Source organism: Lissotriton helveticus, chromosome 11 (assembly GCF_964261635.1).
Source record: "Lissotriton helveticus chromosome 11, aLisHel1.1, whole genome shotgun sequence".
Classification (NCBI taxonomy): Eukaryota; Metazoa; Chordata; class Amphibia; order Caudata; family Salamandridae; genus Lissotriton; species Lissotriton helveticus.
In genome coordinates, this window is record NC_136072.1 from 830,446,774 (window position 1) to 830,460,881 (window position 14,108).

General features: G+C 48.2%; 1 protein-coding gene across 1 annotated transcript in view; it reads right to left on the bottom strand.

Annotated features, from left to right (window-relative positions):
* Positions 1 to 10,000: 10,000 nt before the first annotated feature.
* NCAPH (non-SMC condensin I complex subunit H) overlaps positions 10,001 to 14,108 on the bottom strand; it is a 394,040-nt gene continuing 389,932 nt past the window's right edge. The window contains exons 16-18 of the mRNA XM_078666999.1: positions 13,925 to 14,004; positions 13,368 to 13,443; positions 10,001 to 11,078 (exon numbers count right to left, since the gene is read on the bottom strand). Of these exons, the coding sequence (XP_078523125.1) occupies positions 11,019 to 11,078; positions 13,368 to 13,443; positions 13,925 to 14,004 (216 nt within the window). The 3' untranslated portion in view covers positions 10,001 to 11,018. The remainder of the gene's footprint in view (positions 11,079 to 13,367; positions 13,444 to 13,924; positions 14,005 to 14,108) is intronic.

The following is a 14,108-nucleotide window of genomic DNA, read 5'->3' on the forward strand; positions in this document are numbered from 1 at the left end:
GAGAGAAGGGCATAGAAGGAGGAGGGGAAGAAAGGGAAAAGGATCGTGGAGGGAACTGGTGGGGATGGGAGAGGAGCAGATGGGAGCGGAGGAGGGAAGAGGGCAGGGAACAGGAGTGGATGGGGACAGAGGGAAAGGAAGAGGAGGCAGGTGGAAGGAGACAGGAGGGTAAGGTATGTGGAAAGAGAAAGGGATGGGGTGGAGAGAAGTGAAAAGGGGGTGGGTGAGAGAAATGTCAAAGGGAAAAGGCGAGAGTGGGAAGGGGAAGTTGAAGGTAAGAGTACGCCGGAAAGGAACAAGGGAGGGGTATGAGAGGAGAGTGGGGCGACAGGGGTAGGAAGTGGAAGCCAAACGGAGTGTGGAGGCAGGACGTGCAGGATAAGAGAAAAGAAGGTAGTTGGGAGGAGGGAAGTCAAAGGGAAGGGAGAGGGGGGAAGAGGAAAGGGAGGGGAAAAGAGTAAGAATGGGTTTTGAGAAGTGAGGAAGAAGGGAAGAAAAAGAGGGCTGTGGAAGGGAGTCGGAAGGAGAGAAGTAGATAGGAATAGGGAAGAAAGGAGGAGAAAATAGGAGGAAGAATAGGGAGGGGAGGAATAAAAGAAAGAGGGAGGAAGAAAAGAGGTGGGGATGGGAGTAGGCAAGTGTAATAAGAGCAGAAGTGAAGAACGCATCAAAGGGGAGCAGCAGAAAAGAAGAGGGCAAGAAGCAGATGAGCTGGCAAGGGGAAAAGGGGAATGGAGATTAGATGACACTGAGGAGGATGGAAATGGAAGGGGAGGATTGACATGGGAGACGGGGAGGAGGAGAGAGGGGGGCTGAGAGTGGAAGAGAAGAGTAGAGGATTGGAGGAAAGAGGGGTGAGAAAAGTAGTGTAAGGGAAGAGAAGGGGAAAGGGAAGAAGAAAGGACATGATGGTTAGTGGAGAGAAGTGGAAGGGACGAGGCGAGTGGGGAATGGGGAAGAGGAGTGCAGAGATTATGGGAGGGGCTAAGGGAGGTTGAGGGAAGTGGAAAGGAAATGGGAGGGCGTAGTGACAGGAAGAGGTAAGAAGAGATGAGAGGATGGGAAGTGAAGTGGGGAAGGTTAGAGAAGGGGAAGAGGAACAGAAGGGAAGAGGGGAGTGTGGGGTGAGAAGAAGGAAGGTGGAGAGAAGCGGGAGTGAAAAGGTGTGTGTGTGAATGGAAAGAATAGTGTGTAGAGTGGTAGCAAGGGAAGAGGGAAGAGGAGTGGTTGGATGGAAGAGAAGAGAGGGTAGTGGGGAGGAAGAGGTGAGTGCAGAAATAGGAAAGAAGGGAGGGGGAAGAGGACGGGGAAAAGTGGGGGATGGGGAGAAGAGTGTGAAGGGTGCGAAGGAACTTGAAGGGAAGATTGGGGTGGTAGCGAAGGAGGGAAGCAGGGAGTTCGGGATGGCAGAGAAGGGGAAAGTGGAGAGAAGAGTAGGGAAGAGCGGACGAGGGAAGTGGAAAGGAAAAAGCAAGAAGAAAATGGGAGGAGGGGGAAGAAAAGGAAGGAAGGAACAAGGAGAGAGAATGGGAGTAGGCAAGTGAAATGGAGAGGTGGTGAAGGGAACAGGAGAGAGAAGGCGAATGGGAGAGGAGGGGCTGAATGGGAAGGGAGGGGGAGAGAAGGGGATAGGGGAGGGAAGTAGAATGGAAGAGCAGAGAGGAAAGCATAGGCTAGGAAGAGAGGGGAGGGGGAGAAGGTAATGGTAGAGAAGGAGACAGAAGGGGGTGGAAGGAAAAGAGGGTATGGGTAGGGTTAAGGGAGGAAGTGGGGAGAGGAAGAAGTGAGGAGGGGATTGAGAGGAGGTAGTGGCAGAAAGTGAAAGGGAAGAGTGCAGATGGCAGAGAAGTGGAGAAGAGAAAAGTGGAAGGAAAGAGGGAAGTGCAGAGATGAAATGAATTAATGGAGTGAGCAGAGATGTGAGCGGAATGGGGAGAGCGGAGGAATGGGAAGATGAAGGAAGAAAGGAGTGGGGAAGAGAGATGAAAGGAGTGGGGATGAATGTGATAGAGGTGGTGAGGAAGATGTTGAAGAGAGGTGGAAGGAAATTGGAAGGGAGAAGAGTGGTGGGAAGATGGAAAGTAGGGAAATGGACAGAAATTGAGGGGGAAGAGGCGGGCAGAGAAGAGGAAGTGAAATGGAGGAGGGACATAGAAAGGAGGAGTGGGGATCAGGAAGGTGGAAAGAAAATGTGAAAGGGGATGGCAGTAGAAGGGAAAAGGATGGGGAGTGATGTGGAAGGGAAGAGTGGGGGGAGAAAAAGGAGTGGGTAAGTGAAGAAAGAAGTGGGGAGGAATGCAGTAGAGGTGGTGGGAGGGAAGTGAAGGAGGGCATGGGTTTGAATGGGAGGTAGCAGAGGGGATGGGAGCTGGGACATGAGGGAGGTGGAACGGAAGAGGGGAGTGGAGAAGGTGGGAGGGAAGAGATGAGGTAAGGAAGGAAGACAACAGGATGGGAGGGGAAAGGAAAAGATGAGGGAAGTGGAAGAGTGGGAGGATTAGAGAAGAGGGGGAGGGGAAGATGAAGTAAGAGAGGAGGAAGTGGGAAGGAGGGACGATGGGAGTGGAATGGTAGGAAGAGGGGAGCGAGCAGAAGAGAAGAGGAAGGGAAGAAACAAGGACAGGTTTAGAAGGAAAAAGGGGAGGGTGGTGAACGGAGAGTGGAAAAGGACGGGAGTAAGGAGGACAGATGATGAGACAGGAGTGTGCAAGGGGACAGTAGGAGAGGAAGACATGTGGAAGAGGAGGTGAGGGTAGGTGGGAGAAGGAAATTGGAGGGAAGAAGGGAGTAGAGGGCATGGGGAGGAGAACTGGTCAGGGGGGTGGAAGGGATTAAAGGGGGTACGGGAGGGAAGTGGCAGGGAAAAGTATGGCTAGGAGGGGAGAGGAAAGTAGGAAAGGGAAGGTGAGAAGCAGTGTGAGGAGGGGAGGCAAAGAGGGAAGTGAGTAGTAGGAAAGTGGAAGGTGAGAGGGGAGGAAGGAATTGAAAAGGGGAATAGGAAAGGAAGTGAAGAGGGGACTGGTGCAGATGTTAGGTGTGGGGAGGAGGGAAGTGGACGAGTGGGGGATTGGAAAGAGGGAAAGGTGAAGGGGAATGGAAGAGGGGTTATGTGAGAACTGTGGGGAGTAGGAAAATGAAAAGGAAAAGAAGAGGGAAGGAAGAGGAAAGTGGAAGGGAAATCGTTTGGAGGACGACGAAGGAATGAAAAAGAGTAGGAAGAGGAGAGCGGATTAGATCGAAGTAGACAAATGGAGGGGAGAGAAGAGATGAGGGAATGCAGAAAAGAAGAGATGGTGAGGGGCGAGAAAGGGAAGAGAGGGGCGTGTGGAAGAGAAGAGGAAATGGGAGGGTGGACGACGGGATGGGAGGGAGACGTGATAAAAGATGAGGGGATGGGGAGGAGTGGATTGGAGAAGGGGGCAGTGGGGAGAGGAAATTAATGACGGTATGATATGGAAGTGGAAAGGAAAAAAGTTAAGGGGTAGTGAAGGGCAGCGTAACGGAAGTGGAGGAGTAATAACAATAACATGATGGATAGGCAAGGGTATATTAGAGAAATGTTTTGTAGGGAAGGGGTCGTTCTGAGCTTCGATGGGAAGGAGCGGCAGAAATGGAGAGAACAGACTCTGCAATAGGGAAAGAAAGGAAAAGCAGAAAGGGTAGAAAGGTTGAGGGGCGGGTAAGTGAGGTACAGGGAAGAAAGTGGATGTGGTAATGGCGGTTTTGGTTATGAAAGGGAAGATAAGGGAAAGGAGTGTACGGCCTGTGTATTGAAGATGTGAGGAGGATATGGGAAGGGTCAAAGGATATCGATGTTGTACGGAAAAAAAAAAGAAGTGAAAGAAATATGAAAGTTAGGGGATAAAAGTTGTGGTGAAAGAATGGGAGGAAGGAAATAGGCAATGATGGGAAGGGAAAGTCGTAAAGGGTAGGAACGATGACTCAACTGCACGTGATGGTGGGATGGAAAGTGAATGAAGAGAAAAACGGTAAATGACGGAAAGTGTAAATGGAAAGCAAACAAGCATTTACAATGCAATGGTTTTGCCTCTGTTAAAGTTAGAGCTATTGGCATTGCTCTTGACATTATTTTTATTTATGTTTTTTTTAACATAAATAAATGGCATTGTCATTTCCAATGCCACTAGCTTTATCTCTCGCAAATGACACCCACAGAGCCCCCCCACACCCACACAGAGCCCCCCACACACACAGCCACACAGAGCCCCCCACACACACAGCCACACAGAGCCCCCCCCCCACACACAGCCACACAAAGCTCCCCACACACACAGCCACACAGAGCCCTCCACACACCCACACAGAGCCTTCTACACACACCCACACAGCACAAGCAGGCAACAAGGGCACACAGAGGCACAAGCAGGCAACAGGGGCACAAGCAGGCAACAGGGGCACGAAAACGGAGGCACAAGCAGGCAACAGGGGCACACGGAGGCACAAGCAGGCAACAGGGGCACACAGAGGCACAAGCAGGCAACATGGTCATGAAAACAAGCACAAGCAGGCAAAAGGGTCACAAGCATGAATTGTAATTTAGACGGGGCTGAAGTGGAGAACGGTCAGTAGTGCGGCTGGTGCAGTGGTACCAGGCCGAAAGGTGAGAGGGGCTGTCTGCACCCCAGTTTGGACAGTTTCCACTACCTAACAGGGATTGGTGGGAGGGGGGCGTACTTCTTGCTTGCTTGCTTTAGGGCTGTTACTTCGGGGACGCAGTGCACGCTGCTGCCTGCTGCCGCCGGGACACAACAGGCTGGGAGAGGGCAGGCTGGGAGAGGGCAGGGAGGGGACAGGCTGGGAGAGGGCAGGCTGGGAGAGGGCAGGGAGGGGACAGTCTGGGAGAGGGCAGGTTGGGAGAGGGCAGGTTGGGAGAGGGCAGGTTGGGAGAGGGCAGGCTGGAAGTGGACAGGCTGGAAGTGGAAAGGCTGGGAGAGGACAGGCTGGGAGAGGACAGGCTGGAAGTGGACAGGCTGGGAGAGGACAGGCTGGGAAAGGGCAGGGAGGGGACAGGCTGCTTATATTGATTTTCTGCCACTTCGGTGACCTGCAGATCCACCCGAAGTGTGGCCCCTTGCAGAATTGCGTTAGTTAGAGCCACAAGGCTGAAGAGAGAAAAAAAAAGGAGGGGGTTGGTTGCGGGGCTTAAGCTGTGTGCTGCTGGGCGCCTGACGTGCTGGGGGGGGGGGATATGCAGGGAGGGAGAGAGATCGATAGATACATTTATCTGCTTAAACTGCCTTTTTATATATGTTTTACTATAATAATGCCAACATTTTCACAATCTCTTTCTCACTCGATCTTGTTCATCTGCGTGCTTCATGGTTGCCATGCCTCACAAGTGTACCCCATAGTTAGTCTATTATGTATTATTAAATGATTACTGGGACACTGCTCGGAAGCCCGGATGAGTTATCAAGGGAAGTAGCATAGACAGTGAGGTCAACAGAGCATTGGCAGGTTTAATAAAACAGACCTTTTTGCCGAATGCTGCATACTGTTTAAACTTGTCATGTAAAACAAGGTGAGAGTGTGGTGAAAGGGAAGAGTGAGTGACGGGATGAGAGTTTGAGCAGAAGAGAGAGAGGCAGTGAGAGAAGGAGAGTGTGGTGAAAGGGAAGAGTGAGTGACGGGATGAGAGTATGAGCAGAAGAGAGTCAGTGAGAGAAGGAGAGTGTGGTGAAAGGGAAGAGTGAGTGACGGGATGAGAGTATGAGCAGAAGAGAGAGAGTCAGTGAGAGAAGGAGAGTGTGGTGAAAGGGAAGAGTGAGTGACGGGATGAGAGTATGAGCAGAAGAGAGAGAGGCAGTGAGAGAAGGAGAGTGTGGTGAAAGGGAAGAGTGAGTGACGGGATGAGAGTATGAGCAGAAGAGAGAGTCAGTGAGAGAAGGAGAGTGTGGTGAAAGGGAAGAGTGAGTGACGGGCTGCCGAAGATCACACGCGGTCCCTCGCCTCATGATTGGTTTCCCTGTGTCTCACATTACCCAGAGCAGGGCTGCTCCCCAGTGTGAGGGATCGCGGATTGCAGTGGTGCTGGGGGTGGGGGTGGGCGTCTGTGGGGCACCTCCCCGCCTGCTGCCCCCCCTCCCTGAAGTGTATGCATCTCAGCTGGAGCCGCAGCTTGTCAAACTTCACTCCCCCTTCCTCCTGCACCCCCGCCCCAGGCCCTCTCAGCTGGCTCTCGACCCCTTCCCGCCCCTGAGGTGCTACTGGTACACACTCACGGGAGCCAGAAAACCCTCCTCTCAGTTCTCCATTTATTTGTATTTTTTCAGTTTTATATAGCGCGAACTCCGCGGTATTAGAGCGCTCTGTGCATGTGCCTACACAAGGCCAGTGTTTGTTTTAAAGGTAACGGGGAAATTAAATGATGTGCCCAGAATCACGGGCTGTAGAGCCGGCGCCGAGACTCAAGCCTGGCTGGCTCCACAGTTCTCAATAGCTCTATCGTAATGCCTCATCTTCTCCAGTTTTGTTCCCGATATTGGTGATAATTCTGGCTTTCAGGATGAGTGCAGATGTGCTACCGTGTGCTTTGTCTGTGACCCGCCCCGCGGCCACCGATCTAAAAACAGAAAGTGCAACACCGGGTCAAAGTACTGCCTGAAAAAACATCTTTAATACTAGCATCAGAACATTTAGAGAGCATGATTTGTAACTCGAGAAGAATGCGTTGCTCACCAAACCGCTTAGCACGCTGGGACTTGTAGTTTAGTATGACAAAAGTAGACCAATGACGTGAAGGTGGAGAAAAAAATAAATCGAGGACAGGGCTGGATTAGCTGTTGGCGACTGAACCGGCCTAACTTCAGAGCTTTGCCTAAAATTATATTTGGACACGGACAGGGGGAGGCGGGAACGGACAGCGGGAGAGGACAGCGGGAGGGCCGGGACCGGACAGCGGAGGGGGGCAACGGACAGCGGAGGGGGCAACGGACAGCGGAGGGGGGCAACGGACAGCGGAGGGGGGCAACGGACAGCGGAGGGGGGGCAACGGACAGCGGAGGGGGCAACGGACAGCGGGAGGGGGGGCAACGGACAGCGGGAGGCGGGGCAACGGACAGCGGGAGGCGGGGCAACGGACAGCGGGAGGCGGGGCAACGGACAGCGGGAGGCGGGGCAACGGACAGCTGGAGGGGGCAACAGACAGCTGAGGGGGGCAACAGACAGCGGAGGGGGGGCAACAGACATCGGGACGGGGCAACAGACAGCGGGAGGGGGGCAACAGACATCGGGAGGGGGGGCAACAGACATCGGGAGGGTGGGCGGGAACCTAACGCTCTGCGCTGAAAACCACATTTCGTGCAAGCAGAGGCTGCCTTCCATTTCCCTCTCCCCTGCATCTGCCCTGCTTCCCCCGGGGCTCGCTGCGTAACAAACTTCAATGCCTCTGCTATTCAATGAAAGGCATGCTTGTCAGCTAAAGGGAGTTAAAATCCTCCAGCGAACAGAAAGAATAGAAGGTAATGTAACGATTTCAGTTACATCCAACAGTGCTCGCCTCGGAAGCAAAAAAGCACAACACCACGAAGGCATCCCTTAAAGACACGAAGTTCCAATGGCAGCAGCCCTGCAGCTTGGTTTGACCTTCATGCCCTTTCCCGCAGATCGGTCCGGCTCGCCGAGCTCCTCATGCCACCATGTTGGGGTCAGGCAGCGTATTCTTGAACCCTCCCCAAGTCTCCCTCAGGCCGTTATTGCTGCCGCCAATGAGACCACCAGGCTCCGGGATGTTTCCTAAATGTGAAACCGGGGTCCCAGAGCGGCCAGACCCCCTGGGTCCGCAAAAGAGAAATCGACGCGAAAGGCTACTGCCCGGGCGCCGCGTGAGACAGGAGCAGGAAGGCAGGTGCCGGACCAGATTCGGGGGCGTTCCCGGCTTTTGGCTGACATAGCGTGACGTAGCCAAAAGGGAAAAATTCTCGGGAACGCCCCCGAATCTGGGCCGAGATTGACGGACAGAGCCTTCTCCCAATGGCTAGCCTCCATTTATGGAGCTAGCCAATGGGAGGAGGGGGCGGATACCCGACCCCACAGAGCAAAACATAAGATTTTGCTAGCGCATGCGTACTTCGTACGCATTGCCTCGGCAAAACCTAAAAAAATGGGGCAAAGATGTGGGTAGGAAATGGAGAAATGCGTGGGTTTAGGAGGCAGAGAATGGACAAGAAGAGATCAGGAAAGATGTAGGGCAGAGAGAAGTGAATCGCAGAGGGTGGAGGGAAGCAAAAAGGAGAACAGGAGTAAAAAAAAAAAAGAAAAAGGGACGAGTTTGAGAAAAAAATAGGTCGAGAAACGAAGAGTGTGGGTGGGAAGCGAGTTTTAGAATATGGGTGAAGAAACTATCTTAAATGAGAATTTTAAGATAGTTTTTGTTTCGACTTAAGTTTTCATTTGGTTCATGTACTCGCCTTGTTCCCTTGCCCCACCCAGTGACCCCATCCTTTTTGGAACCTGCTCAGCCCCTGCAGTTTTCGACTTCTCAGTGCTCCCAGGTCCAGTCACCCACAGTGGTCATCCCGGTCAGGTATCCTTGTGTGGAATGCTAGAGATCCCTAGATACCAGACTTTTTTTTATCAAGGAAACGTCACAATGTAGACCTTTCATCATGTCATACTACTGAGGGCGATACCAAGATTTTCGTGTACAGAGGGGGATCAAATCAAATTCAAAATCCGATATCTTGACGAGATCAGTCTATTTCATACTCACAAATTCACCCGTGAAATTGAAAGACGACCCCGTGCGACCCGACATAACGACCCCAACAGTGAGTGGTCTTCCATGTTCCTCTGCGGCAGTAGAGGCCATCCCTCTACACGTACCCTGGGCCTCTATTCGAGACGTCACGTTGCATGCATGGCCTGTGATCTCATGTTTTCTATTCCCTGGGTTCTGCTGCTCGTGTGAAGGCGCAGACGCTTTCAAATTAATTTTAATGTTGAAATGTTTTTTAATAAGATTATATAGGAAAGAAAAACGGTTAACATAATTCAAAGTGAATTTTAGAATGCTAGTTTTTTCTTTGTTTAAAATTAATGTATTACATACAGGGTGAGTACAACATGTATATTGGTCAAAGGCATAAAATATTTTATAAACAAGTGGTTCCATCCAGTATCATTATGGTATTGTTAACCACTGATAGAATGCATACTCATTCTACATTAATCACAACATTCGTATCCTCATTCATGTCACTCAACATATTTAATAATGATACAGCCGCTTATAAATCACAACAGCTACCCCCAACTGGGGTGTCCTGGAGCTAAGGCAACAGGTAGAAAAGAAAAAGAGAGCGGCGCCCAAGGAAGAAATAAGATACTTATCCAAAATCTTTTGTATGTCAACTGGTGCCCATTATAGACGCCGTATGTTCAGTCTTCTTGTGGCTTTGATGAAAGCCACAAAACTGAATATAAGGAATCTATAAAGATAATTCAAAATCAAGGATTACGGTGTTCGATATTTTGCATTACCATTGTATAGATTGTGCACATTGCCAAATATGTTAGGTGATATGAATAAGGATAGGATTGTTGTGATTAATATAGAAGTAATATGCATTCCTTCAGCGGTTGATGTATAACAATGATACTGGACGGAACCACTTGTTTATAAAATACATTTTTTTTTAATGTTTATTGTCAATAAAAACATTTTTGCATTCACCCTAAATGGACGCTGTTTTGAACCCCTTCTCTAAATAGGATACACATTTTTAAATTGTGTGTTGCCCGGGGTTCCGTACATTAACATCCAACATACTGTGCATGCTCACACCACATCTGCACGAAGCGCATTTGATTTATATATTAAATGATTCGAATGAACGAGTCTGCATATCCCACCTCTTGGAGGCCTGTAGACCGAACCCTTTGGAAACAATTGAAAGTTCACCAGAGGTCACCTTAGAAACATTCTTTACTTACCACCTGTTTGTGATATCTGGCCTGTATAGAGCACCATTGAAAGAAATGATAGTTCTCCTGATTTATTTCAATTGTTAAAATAATAAAAACAATAAAACCTGTTTATACAAATATTTGTTGCCTCCGAGTAAAAATCTTTTATAAAAGTTAGGAAATTCGAATACATAAATACATTTATAGATGTAGAGCAGAGACAAGCCAGAGAAATCGTGTAAGGGACAGAAGTACTTTTTTGCACAAGAAAACAGTCTTTGAATGTTAGGCTAGAGGGCAACAAAAAAAAAGGTGAGGAATAGAAAGCTTTTCATAAAGTATTTTATACGATTCCACAGTTTTATTACCCAATCTCCAAGAAGCCCCGGTATGTCTCCATGGACATCCCTAGGTCCGTTGCTACCTCCATAAAAACAATGATGATTCCACAGGTAGTGCCATCGGGCATGCCAAGGGCTGCTGGGGGAACCATAGGACACAGGACCGACAAAGGATGGACACAGGACGTCCACGGATGCCGATATGAGACAATTCAAAGGCTTTCAGACCACAGGGCCTAGTGCCAGCAGAGGACAATATCAAGTGGCTGAGAGTGCACGTCAATACAAGACATTTGCAGGGACTGTTGCGGAAGGAGTGGCCTGCTTTCACATGGTACCCCTTGGGACAGTTCATTTCTAGGTTCTGCAAAAAAAAATCAAAAAAAAATCAGTGTTCATAATCGAGGATTTAGGGTTATCAAAGGTGCAGATTGCAAAATCCTTGTTCTGGAAATGTCTAGAAGCACAAATAAATGCTGCAAATCAGAATGAGCACGTCATTTGGCAGCCTTTCTACACTTTCCCAGTATCTGGCGTGAACATAGATTTCATGAAGTGTTTAGTGGGAGACTGCTTCCAAAGTATACAGATGATCTGAGTAGGTGTGGATACTGACGACCAGAGTTGATGGTGAGAGTCATTTGACAGGAGGAGTTCCATAGTCTTTAAGAGCTGTAGATTCCATCTTGGCTGCATCCAACGCTCGTAGCTTTACAATGTTGCCAAACACTCTTTTGCTAAGACTGTGCCTCAGTTCCCTTGTGTAACAAGGACATCTGAGAGGTCCTCCACTCCGCTCAGCTTCAGGTTCTGAAAAGGAGGAAATAAAAAGACTTTGAAAAACTGGCTGAGAGATTTCATATCCAATCTTTGTAAGAAAATATGGGGTCCAAGGAAGAGGCAGAAGATAGGGTTCAGAGACATCCGTAGCCAGGGACCTTGTGACCAGAATGTTGACCATTTTAAATAGCAGGCTAAATTCTAGTCCCCAGAAGACCACCACATACTTGTAACTTTGGCATTGCTGCTTGTGCAGTACAGACTCACCTCACTTGAATAACCATTTAATGCGGATAAAGGCTTGGATACACTAACAAAATGTGAAGAAAAAAAATGGATCGAGCCTCTGGGGCTTGTCTAATCAAAACCCTTTATCAACAAGAACTCCAAAACAATACTAAAATCAATTCAGACATTCAAATCGCATTGCAAAGATCAGCTGAGCACTCAGGCCCAATTCTCAAATCATTGGGTTTGTTGCATTAATCCCTACCAAACATCAGAGTTACCGATTAGTAAAAGAAATTTGGGCTGCGTGAATCACAAGCGATAGGTACAGACATAAATAGTAAAACATTTTAAGGTGGTTGATAGCTTTCCAAACACTGCCTGTATTACCCGGGCATCCTATCTGACACCGCAACCCAGAGCCAAGTTTTGTGAGGAACAATAGGTAGCGCTGTAGGCCTTGTAGTGGATGATCTTCATGAACAGTATTGACTCCAGTCCCACCTGCGTACTGCATTATGTGTATGCCTGTCTGTTACCTGCCTGCCGACAGAACACGTGTCGAGGCATGCTAAAACGAAATCTTGCTAAACAGTCTGCAGGATAATCTTCGATTCAGCTCTATGGTCAAATGTCAAGTTGGAAGGGGCCTCCATTAGACGTCCAGTTAATGTAAAACAGCACAGATCTGAAATTTCAGCAGGTATCTAGGCTTGCAAACAATTCTGTCAATACAATTATTAGCATCCAATTAAGGATCAGGAGTGGCTCGTGGTTTTGAAAACCATACTTAAGAAAGTAAAATGGTATGAACCAAAGTAAAAATGTGATATAAAAAGAGGGGCCATTAACAGCAAAGTGTCGTATTGTGTTCCAAGACTGTAATGGGTGGTCTCATTGGGATGAAATTCCTTTGCAATACTCTCACATTCTAAAGCCAATCTCCTTCACACGCAAATACATAATAGATGAGCCATCCTCTTAAAACCATTTTTTTACATGCCTCAAATTTTCCATAGATAACATCTATCACATCAGTTTCGCTGTTTAGAACACATCTGTCTCGGTTTTTTCTTGGAATTTTAATTTCTATGTAACCTTCTGGTAGATGAAGTTTGAAAATGTTTCATGAACTTACAGGAATGAGCTTGTTCACTCGAGAACTTTGTTTTATTTCCCAAATTCAGCCAAGCATACCTTAAAAGATTAGATTACCAGATCCCTAACAATCATAAGTAGGCACCACATTAAGAGTAAGAAGTTGAACTGTGCAGATCACTCATTCCTACAGTAACAAATGGCAAATCAGCGCTATTTTAAGGAGTAAAATATTTACTTGTGGCCCAAAGCATTCCGATTTCCACCAATTAAGGGCAAAATGGAATATGATATGGTGTTCTACAACCTATTGCAGACAGTATGTTTTTGGCTAGCAGCAATTGGTTGTATGTGTGCAGTGATATGTGGCTCAAAAGTGAGAAAAATAAAGTTTTTTCCCAGGGTGCCTCTTTACTTCCGAGTCTGTGGTTCCTCTTCTTTACACTAACAGTTGATTTGTTGCCATCTAACATCATGATTAAAAACTTCACCTCAAAGATAATCTAATCAGAGATTTGCATGGCTAGCGCCATAACATTTGTTTACAAGGACAAATAGGTGCCAATGGAGCTACCATATATGAATATGGACTCCCCAGTTCCCCTATAGATGGGAGGCAAGAAGAAGGCAGCAGACTGAAGAGTTAGTTCTACAAAACCGCTGACCACAACTGCTTGAGTAGTACCGGTACAGCACCAGGGCCCTACCGGAAACCATGATCAGCCCTGGGAACAATGTTCAAACCAGTCTAATTTCAGGAGGCTGTGGCTAGAATGAGACCATGAGAGGCGTAAGTGCAGCCCATCCTGCTCTGCAAGCGGCCACCAGAGAAATTCGGAGCGACTGGTCCAACCTTGTAAATCACCATCTACTGGATATTCATTTCAAATTCTGCAAGTTGTAAGGGATCTACAGCGCCCACTAACCTCCCTTTCTAAGGTCAAGCCTAGTCCAGAACGTTACCCTCTGTAAACCTCCAATGAGACCACTTACCTTTTCATTCGCTAAATGCAAGAGACACGCAAACGCCAACGGAACAGACAAGTTCTGAGCCATGACTGCAGGCAACCTGGAAAACAGGAAGAGTGCAAAAAGATTAATGTGTGAAAACACTGAACGAGCTGTGAACTGTGAACAGCAGTAGACAGTATGATGCAAAAGTAAAAGAATGTTACCCAGAGGGAACGAAGCGCACACTGAACAAAGAAAAGTGGGCAAGGCGCAATTTTTTTACAAAAAAAAACAAACAGTACTGTGAATACATAAACGGTTAAAAATACAGCAGGGTGCAGAATGCACCCAGAACAAGAGAAATGAAAAAGTGGCACCGTGCATCAAAGGTGGAGAAAGGAAAGGCGGCACTGTGCATCCATGTAAAAGGATTTCACAGAAGGGGCCATCTTGCACTCATCCAAGTGGGAAACAACAGCCACCACAGTGTACCGTGACCCCAAAGAACAGGAAGCAACATCTGCTCTGTCCACTTCCATGGAGAGGAGCCCTGTACAGGGCCATATGCCACTCACGCTGTAGGTGGGTCTGATACTCACCTGTGTAAGACCCCCTTTGTGATGTTGCTGAACACCTTCTCATCCGGCACTGCTAGGTCTGCCACTATATCCACACAATCCTTGAAAAAAGAAACAGGATGCCATGAGAGACAGAAAGTGTCACAGACAGCACGTCATGATGCCCTCGCTTCACCTTTATTAGACAGAAACCGGGGAGAATGTA